This window comes from Limulus polyphemus, unplaced genomic scaffold (assembly GCF_000517525.1).
Source record: "Limulus polyphemus unplaced genomic scaffold, Limulus_polyphemus-2.1.2 Scaffold4034, whole genome shotgun sequence".
Classification (NCBI taxonomy): domain Eukaryota; kingdom Metazoa; phylum Arthropoda; class Merostomata; order Xiphosura; family Limulidae; genus Limulus; species Limulus polyphemus.
In genome coordinates, this window is record NW_013669644.1 from 42,235 (window position 1) to 55,914 (window position 13,680).

The following is a 13,680-nucleotide window of genomic DNA, read 5'->3' on the forward strand; positions in this document are numbered from 1 at the left end:
GTTATAGCATGAAAAGTATAACAAGCACAAAATGGTTATGAGGTTGATTCCAGGGACTGAGCCCGTGCTTAAAGAGTTTAAAACATTATAAATCTTAAAAATGTATGTTGTTGACACACAATGAGTTAAATTTATTACATGCTGTATTTCTAATGTTGTAAACTTCTTACTGACTGCAAATCTATGATCAAAACATTTCTAGGGCTTCTTCTAATGAAACATTGTTAAATAAGGAAACCACATCTAAATATGCTAAAGGGTTTGATGTTATTAAGCTAATTTTCTTAGTGAAATCTGATGAATTCTTAACAGTGAATTACTCAACCAAGAAAATATTCTAACAATAAATTCTGATACAGTACCTTACCTCTGCTAACATCTATATCTATTATTGTACAATGCTGCCCTCTATAGGCTAAAATGTTTTTGCATGCCACAAGCCCTGAACTCCCAGGTACTCCACAATCAACATTGTTCAATATGTCCTGCATGTAAATCATCATCCGATAACATTTCACTAGAAGGAGTGTGACACACGCTCCTGATGCATGTGATTCCCTCTATTGAATTCTACCAAACTATCATTTCTCGTTAGGGAATGATCTAGTGCATACGTTTTTCAGTTGTGCTCTATTCACATGTTCATTTATTATTTATGGGAAGTAGTGATTTAACTTAATTATTCTTTTGCTACAGTTGGTTTTCTGTAGTATTTTGCCATGATAACTTACCTTTGTTTATCAATTTTTTTTCTCCTTTTTTGAATTCTTCACATTTTCAGATGAATCCTGATTTCAGATTTTACACAGGTTTCAGGTCGGGGTTCTCGACTGAGGATTTTTCGGCTATCATTCATGGGGAGATTGATCATTATATGAGTCAGCCTTCTTCTCCCAACAGTGTTGGGTTCCTTCTGAATCGTATGAACCTATTCATGACGAGGAGGATTTTTACAGCCTTTTTCCTCCACCTAACCATGCTGTGCCTTCCCATGCCTCTTATGTAGAATCTTTCAGGCCTAACACAGCCTTTTTGGATATGATTTTTCAGGTGTTCCGTTTTATTGGTTTTACTGACTTTCTATGATCATGTTATTTCCTTGATTCATGACACCTCATTGTTAGAATACCTTGTTTTCCCTCCTTCCCCTGAACATTAGGATTCATATTGAGCATTTTGTTTCTCAGTTGAGGTCTTGTGCTAGCATGCTTTGCCCTTCACGGGTTTCTGATCATTATGCTTTGGTTTATAATCAGGCTGATCAACCATTTCTCAACTCCCAGCAGTTGTAGTCACTTTTGTCAGGATAGGAGCTGACCCTTAAAATCCAATCTATTTCTCCCATGCCCAATTTTCATGCTTTTGTCTTACCCTTACAGCTCTCCTAGTTCTTGTTCACGATACACCTCCTTTTTGAAACACCCCACTGATCCCCTGAGGGGTTTTGTGGGAATATTATTTCCCTCATTGGCAAGATTATCATCCTTAGCTCTATCCCATCACATGTGGTTTCTTTGCTGTTGGGATCTTATTGGGAGGGATATTTCTTGTCATAGGTTTGTATGCCTTCCACTTATCTTCAGAACTTATGGATGGCTTCTTTTCTCCATCAGTCTGTGTTTGGGGATACTCCTGAGTCTTTGGAATCATCTGAGGAATCTGGGAGACAACATTGGACCCTTCTATCTTTGGTTGGTTGTTTGTCTCATTCTGATCCAGTGCCCTCTCTCATAACTGTTTCTCCTCCTCCACCATTCTTTACCAGTTTCTACCACTAGAAGTTCGACACTTCTTTGTGTCTCACCATCAGCAGTTTTGGTGATTATCAGATGGGTTCTGTTCCAGTGCAGGTGCATTTGGCCAATTTTACATTCCTATGGCAGGAATTCACTACCAATCTTCACAACCAGTTTTTTCCCACCTCCATTGTCTCCATTCCAATATACGTTCCTTTACCTCAGGATCCTGCTAACAGTCATCATCTACTCAAAGCTCAGCATATCTTTCTATCACAGAGAGCTATTGAACCTCTTAGCTAGCCTTCCTCAGGTTTTTACTCCTGACTTTTTTTTGTCATCCCCCAGAAAACCAAGGACTGACAGGCTGTGATCGATCTGTCCCACCTCACCAATTCCCTGCTTTACCATGGAGTCCTTTCTCACACTGAGGTGGGATTTTTTTCCACTACTGTGGTTAACCAAGTTAGATGCCTCAAAGGCTTATCTCTATATTCCTATTTCTCATCAGTTCAAACAGTCTCTTTGGTTTGTCCACTATGGGGTTGTGTATCAGTTTTGTGTCTTGCATCTTTGGCTTGCTTTGGCACCGTATTTATTTTGTTGGGTGGTCAGAGCCTTTGTTCAACTTCTGCATGCATATACTCTACTACATGGACGACTGGCTCCTGTTAACTCATTCCAGATTAAAATCTTTTTAACATACACATCTGCTACTGACAGAAACAACTGGTGTTGGGTGGATTCTCAAGTTGGAGAAGTCTTTCCTTTTGCTTACCTAATATCCACTTGGGTGTATTTTTTAACATCCACATCAGTTGAGCCCAACCTTCTCCACTTTGTCTTTGTTTGATGGAGCTTTCAGTTCTCCATGCACTTGCTCCTCCCTCTATTTCTGCATGCAAGGTTATATTGCTGTTGGGGACATGGGCTTCTATGGAAGCCCTTATCTCCTTGGGTCGTACATTATGTTCTCTTCAGTGGAATCTGCACAACCAATGAAATCATGCTCAAGATCCTTTGGATTCCCCAATTACCCTTCTTCCTTCCCTTACTGGTGATCTGTATTGGTGGTTGAACAAGGACAACTGCTTCCTCCACCTCATGGATTTGCATCTGTTCACAGATGCTTCTTTCCAAGGTTTGGAGACATTGGTCAATCAGCAAGAGGCTTCCAGATAATGGTCTCAGATGAAAAAGTCATACCATATCCACATCTATGAGCTTCTGGCAGTACAACGTGCTTTGGATCAATTGCTTCCTCTGGTATGGAACTGACACATCATGATCCATTCAGACAATTCTAGTGTTGTGGCCTATATCAGTCACAAAGGGTGCACCTGTTCCCTTTCTGGTCAAACATTAGAACTCCTTTATTGAGCTCACACACTGCAGATAAGTCTACATTGTGTGTCACAGTAAGGGTGTTTTTAAAGTCATTGCATATCATTTTTCAAGACCCAACCAGATTTATCGTACAGAATGGTCTCTCGACCCTTAGGTTTTCATGTGGCTATGCAAGCTGTGAGGTACTGTTCATCTGGATGCTTTTAGCACTTTCCTTAAAACCAAATTACCTTTTTTTTGGTTTCCAATTACTTATCCACAGGACCTGGTTGTGGATGCTCTCAGTCAATACTAGACAAACCGCTACTTTTATATTTACCCTCCCATCAAAATCCTTGCCAGGGTGATTTCAATCATCCATGCCACTCTTTGTCAGGTCCTTCAGATTGCTTCTTACTGGCTAGTTCAACCTTGGTTTCCTCATCTCATTCAACTCCAAACTACCATTCCATTCCTACTTCATTAGTCTCAATCACTGGTCCTTCATCCTGCCCTTCACACCCTCCAACTTTGTGGATAGCATTTATCAGGTTCCTGGCAATGAGATCTTGATTGTCTAAGTGTGTCACTCCCATTGAAGCACAGGCTACTTGACCTTCCTCTCTTGAGGTTTATCAACGTAAATGGAAAATCTTCTGGCTTTAATTGTTGAGTAGGGGTTTTCTCTGTCTCAGCCCACTGTACCTCATCTAACAGATTTCCTCACTTGACTGTTCGATCATGGGGCTTCTGTCTTTTTATAGCTGGTTATCAAACTCCTTCCATTTTTCCTGGTACCATTTGATGTTTTCCTCCCCTGCCATCTCTCTTTTATTGCATTCCTTCTGGATTAGTAGACCTCCTCATCGAGCAGATCTTCCAGTTTAGAATCTCAATATTGTTCTTCACTGCCTTACACTCCCTCCTTTTGAACCTTTATCATGATGTTCCATGTTTCACCTGTCCCATAAGACTTATTTCCTACTCATTTTAGCATGTGGGTGTCATTCGTCTGATATATTTGCCATCAACATTTCATGTACTTTGTTCCATTCCACATTTGTTCTCCTTTATCTGGATCAATCTTTTCTGCCCAAAACATCATTGGCTCATGAGCCATATTCTTTCTTTTCACTGATTTCACTTCTATCCATTTCCACCTTTATTACTGGTCTGATCCAGATATACTTCTATGTCCTGTATGTGCTCTTTATTGTTACATTGCCCGTACAACCTCCTTCAATGGTTCACATTCCCATCTTTTCAGTTCTTGGCAACATTCCTGTGACCTTTCTTCTTCTACTCTTATAAATTGGGTTCATCAACTGATTCATTTGGCATTTTCTTCCCTGTCTCCTTCCCAGAATATGTTCTAAGTGTCATTGCATCAGATCAGATACCTTACCTTTTCCCTGGTGTCTCACCTCTGTCATCCATTGGAGGAAATTCTTCAGTCGAGCATATAGACTAAACCTCATATGTTCACCTCCCACTATCTTTGTTGGTTAGCTATTTCTTACTTTCCAGGGTGTAGCTGTGTTTGGGTAAGTTATCTTTTATTTATAGGTTTCAGTGGTGAACGTTGCCTATCCAGGTATGCCTTTTATTCTCAAATCCACACTGTTGAGCCAAGATGTATACCCATGGACAGAAATGCACACTGTTCAGATAGGATGTTCCACAAAACTGCTAGTAGGTTTCCCCCTGATATATTTGCTTATAAATATGCCTATTCCAGACCATATTTACCAATGGACTTACCTGGGTAAAGCATAAGAGGATAACTGCCTATCCCAGCCTTCCATTCAATTCAATAAATCAGGGGCGGTCTGCTTTTCAATATAGGGTTTTCTTCATCATCCGTTGCACTGTTTCTGGTGTTGACATTCCTCCAGACTTTCCACTGCATTTTTTCCCCCCTTGTTCTTCTAGTGTAGTATTGGAGTTCTTGCCATTTTCCAGTTCCGAGCAGCTGGAGTGGTGGACCATGGAGGAGTCCTCCTGAATGTGACCACTTCTATTCAGTAGAGAGTAGAGCAGTGGTATTTTGCTGGTGTAGAGAGCATTCAATCCTCCAATCATGCACTCTATCTCCATGCAGTGGGTCCCAGAGGTTGATGTTGCACCCAACTTCTGTGCAGTTCTATCTTGAGAGTGAGGTTGCATATATTTTCTAGAGGTGATCCAATTCCATGCAGTGGTACCTGGAGGTTGGCATTGCACTCTAACTTCTGTGTGATCCTATCTGGATGATGATGTTGCACATATTTTTCATAAATAAGCTCCACCCCTATGTAGTGGGTCCTGAAGGTTGATGTTGTGCCCAACTTCTGTGCAGTTCTATCTGGAGGGTGAAGTTACGTATCTTTTACAGAAGTAATCCACTTCCATGCAGTTGGACCTGAAGGATGATACTGCTTTGGAGTAGATTTGTCACATTGCAGTTCACCCCTCTGATTGGGATCCCTCATCCTACCATCAACTGGATGTTGGCTCCCAGTGAGTGGTTTTGGATTGGAGCTGAGCCAATCAACATAAATACTCACACATGTGTTAGTTGTGTTTCCTCATCCTAACTCAATTTAGTAGTTGTACCTCATGATCTCCCCTTTGTATGATGGGTCCTGGAGGTTGATGTTGTGTCACATGTGCTCCAACTTTCACATGGTCCTTTCTGGGGGATGATCTTGTTTGGGCTGAAAGTTCTCCCTCTCACTCTCCACCTCAGATAGTTTTCACTACCTGAGGCTGATGGTGTGCAGTGGGGTACCAATCTGATTGAGTTGGTTTAATGTGACCCACTACATTGGCAAATCCCTTCATACCATCATTCAGATGTTGGGTTCCCGGATGTATGGGTGGTTGGGGATTTGTGAACATTTGACCTGTTTCATAGATCGGTTTAAAAAAAGTGTAAACTTCCATTCTACTCAACTTGAGGTGAAGACGGTGTGGACCTTCCTTCTACCATGGGTCGGAAGTTGTATTCCCTATGCTCCTTTGGTTTGGGCTGGAATTGGCCAGCCGCGTATGGTCGGTCTGATGCCCTCTTGGCACTCTTCACCAGTTTTAACTTTCCACATATTTTTGTCTGTAGATGGTTCTTCTACAGTTTTTCTTCAATGGGACTGAAATTCCAGTATATTGTGTTTCGGATTCAAACCCTCCCAATTTTTCTCTCTCTTTTGATTGTGCTCCAACCATTTTCTGTCCATATTTGCAACACCTATTTCCACACTGGGTGCAGAGTATACCTGGTAAAGAAAGTGGTGTGGTCTCCCATGAGTGTTCCTCTCCCAACCAGGATCACACTTCATAGATGTTCTTTGGATGCTTCTGAAGGATACTTCTTTCTATCCCTTACACCAATCCCTCCACCTGTTCAGTGTGGGATTCTAGCTATACTAGTGAGAGGAGAAAAAGTACCATATAAGAAGTTATTATTTTCCTATACTGAAAATATATTTCCAATAGGTAGTTACCTCTCTCACACACATCCCACCCTTCCTCCTCACTGAAAACTGGTGCTTCTTTTTCTGCCTAATCTTCAAGTGATAGTTTGGTAGAATCAAATACAGGGAGTCACATGCATCAGAAGAATGTGTCACACTCCTACTGATGGTGGGTTGTAGCATGATGTTTTACATGCAAGATGCAGTGAACCACATTGATTGTCGGGTATGTGAAAGTTCAAGGCTTGTGGCATGCAATAGAATTTTTGCACACAGAAGGCATATAAAGAAGCATTAAAATCATAATTAAGTTTTTGAAACATGTTGCTATTGGCTGTGGATTTCATGTTAACATCATTGATGGAATTTATAAGTTGTGTAACAAATTAAAAATTCTACAGTTTACTCACCTTGTAGGTACTAAGGTTTTCTGCCATATGTTCAAATGATTCTGTTAAGTGCTGTATAACTTTTTACCATATTTTAAACTTGATAATTTTCCTGATAGTCTCAAAAATGAAAACCTCATTCATGGATAAATGTGTTATTTTTAAAATTTCATGTAACTGTGGTGTAATGTATTTTGACCAAACATGTAAAAATTTAAATGTGATGAATGTAAATTAGTTTAAAAAAACAACAGAAAATTAAGGAATACGAAAGACAGAATATTTTCAAAATGTTTTCCTCTACATTTGTGTTTTTACAACAGACAGTTGTCATCCATTCCAGTTTACTCATCAGAAAATTAATGAGTTGCCACTAGCTGAGCATACAGTGAAAAATGTTTTTTCACACAGTGCTAATTGGAACCATGTGAAATTAATTAGTTATTTGAATAATAAATATCGACTAAATATATTAGTATCATTAAAAATATTTTAGAATTCAAAGTAACTTTTAAATAGAGAGTTGTAACCAAGGGTTGCATAAGTAGGTTGGTAGCACCATTTATGTTAATTGATTAATCATAGTTTTTTTGTTTTGTGTAAAAAGTAGGAAAGGTATATAATCAGAATAATGGGTTCTCCACTGCATTTTCCTTCTTAATAATTGTGGGTCTATAATCCATCAATGCATGTGGAAGTTGTTAGGTAAGGCCTGGCACCTTTAATAAGTAGTTTTATACAAGGATAGGGTAATTTGGTTTTAAAAAAAGGAATGCCTGTATGTAAGTACATCAACATGCAACATTATTTAGATGTATAAAGGTAACACTGTAGTTAATGAAGAGCTTAGTCTTCCAGTTATCCAAGATGAGATAAAGCATATTTGGATAAGTAGACTTCAAATTTAATAAACATTAGTGCATTATTATTTTTTTATGAGGAATGGAACTTTCATAGCTTTTTTGTTCATAAAATTTCACAAACATACTTAAACAGTGTAATTTACACATATTCCTGAGATGTATATTCTTTACTTAGTTATGTGCATTATGTCAGACAAGATAAGGGAATTACTACAAATATTTAATAATGCCAGTGTCACATTAAGCACTTTTAAGTTTGGACATGTTCACCTTCTCTTTTTTTAGATGCAAGTATAGCTAATGAGATATTGGTCAATATGTCCAAATGTCAGACAGGATGAACACTAGGTATCAAAACATTATTGCATAGCTATAATATTCATAACTGCCCAGTTTTTATACATAGTGAAACTCAACAAAATGTCTGATTTTTGTTATATAACAAACTGTTCTTTGAATCAGTACTTTTTGGGAAAGTCAAGGATGCTCTGTTGTATTTGATATTTTTTTAAAAAGAAAACTTAGATTTATGTTTAGTATTTTTAGCTGTGCCATGATCCTAGTGATATCTATATTCATTAAAACTTAGCTCTGCCTGGTCATGACAATATCTGGACTTTTTTTATATTATTTCAAATTTAGAAGAGGATTATAGTTCTTGTAACAACTAAGATACCATTCTTTTAATGAAAGGTATTCTACAAGGAACATCAGCTCTGCTGCTTTGTTTTGATGAGTCAGAGGTGCGAAAAATTATTCGGGAGTGCAAGAAAGTTTTAGATTACTTGGCAGTAGCTGAAGTTATCGAGTCGATGGATGACCTTGTTCAGTTTGTAAAGGTCAGATAATTTGTTTTATTCTTAGTATTTTCTTGGTTTAGTGTATATGAAAATGTAACATTTTTGTATTTTTAATGAAATTTTTAAATTTCAAAACTAATTACCGTAGTTAAATATTCTTTATAATTTTATTCCTCAGTATATACAATATATAATTCACTTATAAAGCTGTCTTTTTTTTATAAAGGAATAAAAAAGTCATTTAAATTATTAACATTAACCCACAACTAAGTTGTAAAGAAAATATCAGTTACAGACTAAATAATCTAACCTTTCTTTTTCTCTATTCTATGTACAAATATTACTTCGTACAATTCAAATAGTGTGATGATCTCATGAAGTATGGGAATTCATGAAACATGACACTACAAGCAGTACTGGCTGTAAATGATTTCTCCAAATACTGAAAATTAGAAGAATCATTAAAGATTTCTTTTTATAAAGTCTTATATTTTTGAAAGAAAGAATTTGCAGTTTATGTGAAAACATTTACTCAACTGTTGTACATGAAAATGTATAATATATGCAAATTAATACAAAGCCTATAACAAGCTGAAAATATTATTAATAGCATTCTGTGAGTTTCACCTAACAAACTTTCACAAGACAACTATATTAAAGCTACTGAATTTTTGTTGATAAAAATAAACATTACTTTATGACGTATAATATAACACTGAATATAACAGTGACTAGTTGAAGCTACTTGTAGGAACAGGTTATTGTAAGTTGCATGTTCTTAGATATTTAATAATCTGTATTTCCAAGCTATAAAAACACTTTCATTTATAAATCCCCTCAAGGTGGATTCCTGTATGTGGTGAGGAGATCTTCCATGGAAGTTTCTGTATTTTCAGTTTACCTCCTCTAAGATCTGAACATCCACCCATGTGTTTGCTGTGCGTGGTGACCCGTGAAGGGGAGGAGAGGATCCTGGTGATTGAGTGGTGTCTGGGGCACTGCAACACCTCACTTTGGCCTTGCATTCCTGTAGACAGTTGGCCTTGGTGTGTCCGATGCTGTTGTTTGGGTATAGTGCTCATGAAGCCCTGGCGTTGCTGCAGTGTCTTGTTTGGCATTGTAGTGTGTCCCCTCGAAGGACTCCATGGTGGCTGGGGTCAGTGGGCACTGAACCATTCTCCTTTTATTATGGATCCCCCAAATCCTCCAAAAAATAGAATAGTTAAAAACTCTGCACATTGAAGACTCTGATCATCAATCTTCAACTCATCTTGCTCCTGTACCTAGTTTTTGGATTTTGCATTTCTTGTCAGAAAAAGTTTTAGGACAAATGTCTCCCTTTTTTTATTCAGAAGAGATAAGAGGGGCTTGTTGGCACTCCAAAGTCAGTCAAGAAGCTACATTCTGGGACATCTTGATGGAATCATCTACACCAAAACACAGCGAACTTCTCTTGAAATCGAGGGGCCATTGGGGATATACCCATTGAGGTTACTCCCTATGCTACTTTGAAGTCCTCATGAGGAGTTATTGTTGAGAAGTATTTGAAGAACATCGCAAAGTTGGAGATCTTTGCTGGACATTCAAAGACATCTAGGACTTGTGCTTGTTGTGGTGGCAAAGACCATGATGCCTACGAATGTCAACTGGACCCTCACTGCATTAATTGTAGTGGTTCCCACCCTTCTTACTATCATTGTTGCCCTAAATGGGTGGAAGAGAAAGAGGTACAGTGTTTAAAACTGTTAATGATGTTTTTTACTCTGAGGCTCAGATATTATTGCTCCCTACTCCATCTCAGACATATGCTGCTGCACTATGCTTCACTGCTACAGTGAGAGTGCAGATGGACCTTTACGTGCCTTTGTCAGAGGCTTCCTCACATCATGTGAAGTGGCTTTTGCCCTCAATAGATAAGCAAGTTGACAAGTCCAAATCTACTCCTATCTCTGTCCCCTCCTTTGACCCCAGCTTTTGGTGTCTGTTCCAGTTCATCTTCTTTGGCCATCGAGATGCAGAATGATTATTCATTCATGCTCTCAGCCTAATGACAGGAATCTGCCCACTCAACCAATGACAGGATCCATGGAGGTCGTCAGACCTCCTTTTAGTAAAGAAAAATGGCATGGTCATAAACAGAAGGGTTCTCTGCCCAGTTCTCCTCTACCAAAGTGAAAATGGCCACTTTGATACAGTGGAACTGTCGAGATTTTTGTTCCAATATGGATGACATTAAGGCCTTGATCAATTCCAATAATTCCATGTCTCTCTCCTTTTGGCAGTTTTCTTTCTACTGGAATGACAGGTTGTGTGATGGATGAGTGCATGGAGGGGTGGCACATGCTGAGTTTGTACACTGAGTCCCATGAACCTCTTCTTCTCCTCTGCTGTTTGCAACTTTCTCTGCAGTATGCTACCAAGCTTCATTCCTTACCACAGCATCCCACCTGGTGGGCTTTGCTCTTTCAGAAGAGACAGTATGCAATTCCTACCTTTGGTTTTCGTATCCAGGCACAACTGGCTGAATTGGATATGGCATTGGATGACATTGCTGTTCCCAATGATCAGCCCATTCCACCATGGCTTTTTACTATCCTCGAATGTGACTTTTCCTTGAGTTATATGATGAAGGTGGATACTCCCAATTGGAACTACCATCTCCTCTATTTGCTGAACATCTTTTGAACTATTCTTCTGTTCCCGTTTATACGGTTGGTTCAAAATCAGGTGACTCTGTGGGCTCTGCCATGGTTTGCTGTGGCTTGGTGGTTGCTCACAGGATCCTCTCTACAGTTTCTGTGTTCAAGTTGTATGCCATTTCTCTTGCCCTGGATCATGTAGAAGCTATGCAGTACAGTGATTGCACTATTTACACTGACTCTCTTAGCTCTCTACTAGCCCTGGAATCACTTAATGTAAGTTCTCACCCTGTTCTTGTTGATATTCAACAACAACTGGCCCATTTTTCTGTATCTTCTGTTTCCATCCAGTTTTTTCTGGATACCTGGCCACGCCTTTATTCGCGGGAATGAGCTCGCTGACACCTCAGCTAAGTCCGTTCGCTCTGGTGCCTGTCCCATATATGGACTATGGTTCTGTATTTGCACCACTTGGCAGTCGACTTGGGGTGAGCAATGTCATAAAAAGCTTTTCCAGGTCAAACCTTCTGTTGCTCCTTGCCCATCTTGTTTACGTAAGGATCAGAAGGAGGAAGCTGTCCTGGCTAGGCTACACATTGTTCACAGTTTATAACTCATCATTTTCTTTTATCTGGTACTGACCCTCCAATGTGTAGCCTTTGTGAAACTCAAGTCATAATAGCCCACATTTTACTGTCGTTCCGTAGTTATGATCATGAGCGGCAGCACCATTTTTGACATATACTTTCTACAGGTTTACCCCTGATGTTGGACGGTGTCATTGTGGTTGGTGACAACGTCCAACTTGACTGTGTTTTTAGCTTTTTGCCTGTTTTAGGTCTTTTTAGTTCTATTTAAATGTTTTTACCTGCTTTTTGAACTTTGTTTAGTTTTTAACTTGATTTCTTTTTACATTTTATAATCTTTTACCTTTGAAATTTTTACCAGTTGTTTTGTGCAAATATCCCCATTCCTTTGTGCCTTAAAATGGCTGTCAACCAACCAAACAACCATTTATAAATATTTTTACAACACAGTGTTAAAAATTTTCAGACATGAACAATCTTCAGATGCTACCTCTATAGAAGCTAGAAGTGAGCTGGTAAAATGTATGTTAGATATTTAAATGAAATTTACAAAGAAAGAACAGCATGTGACGAGTAAAGCTTTTTTGAATAATATCATAGAAACTAATTGATTAATTGAAACTACCTTTAAATTGATTAATGTCGAACATATTATCAACTATTGTCACAAAGCTATGTCATGGGCTATCCATGTACTGCTACTGGGGGTATTGTAACTACATTTTAGCATTACAATATGTAGTTAGTTTTTCTTGTTTGCTTATCTTTGAATTAGCATTGCCTGGCGATTTGGGGGGGGGGTGCCTTGTGATATGATGATTCAAATTTCCACCAAACTTGCTTACCCTTTGTTATGACAAAGCTACTAATGCCACTGTCATTAATTTTGAACTGCTGAATAAAGAGAAGTCTAATTAAGTGTTAAACATTGTAACTTACTGTTTTTTACATTGTTTTATATGTCTAATTTCTAATTGGATGATTGTATTCTCGGTTGTTGTATGAGCAGGCACTGAATTAGGGGAGGGGTCCAGGAGATCTACTCCCCCTTATAATTTTTTTTCTTCAGAAATTAATAACTATTCTTTAATGTTTTATATGCAGATATGGATCTAATGGAGGGGCTAGTGGATCTGGGCTCCTCATTTTTTCCAGAAATTAATTATTTTTCGACTGTTGTAAGACGAGTCTTAGATCTGGATTCTAGAAAATAATAAACAGGACATTTTATACTATCATATAGTATCAGAAAGAACCATTAGATGTCAGTGATTATATTTGATTGCGTTATTAATCACCATAAAAACTTTTTCTTTTGCTTGTAGGGCAGAAGGGGAATCATATACCATGGTGTTGGGAATGCTGTACTAATTGATTATTTTAATGTAATTAATTGATGAGTTGATTCATTAAACAGTTTGCAAATACTACTACTTGCCCAGCTTTAGTGGTGACAATAAAATGTAAATAACATAAATTTTCATTCAGTATAATTAAAGAAATATTCAGAAATGAGTGTGTATGTGAATATGTATATATTTTCTTTATAGTTAATTTTACATGTCATTGCTATAATTTGAAATTTGAGTCATAATAATATAGATTTTTTTCATTCAAAATTTTCTTTTAAATTAAAAGTAATAAAGAGCTGTTTTTAAATATTTTTAAAGATATTTTTGTGTTGTTTGATTTATATATATATACACCTGGAAAAAAGTTAAGCACCCCCCATGTTTTTTCAAGTGATTTAGATTCGACGTTCTTGTGACTGATTATAAATTACCATTCAATCTAAACGTGTTTATCAAATGAAATTATGCATTATTGGGCACAAGAAAACAAGATTATCACCGTAAAATAACAATTTTTAATTTACATATCATGACAT

The 13,680-nt window shown here is 37.9% G+C and overlaps 1 protein-coding gene across 1 annotated transcript in view; it reads left to right on the forward strand.

The window, feature by feature from the left end:
- LOC106470487 (vinculin-like) overlaps window positions 1-13,680 on the forward strand; it is a 100,847-nt gene that overhangs the window by 41,052 nt on the left and 46,115 nt on the right. Inside the window, exon 4 of the mRNA XM_013931047.2 lies at window positions 8,460-8,605. Coding sequence (XP_013786501.1) covers window positions 8,460-8,605 — 146 coding nt within the window. The remainder of the gene's footprint in view (window positions 1-8,459; window positions 8,606-13,680) is intronic.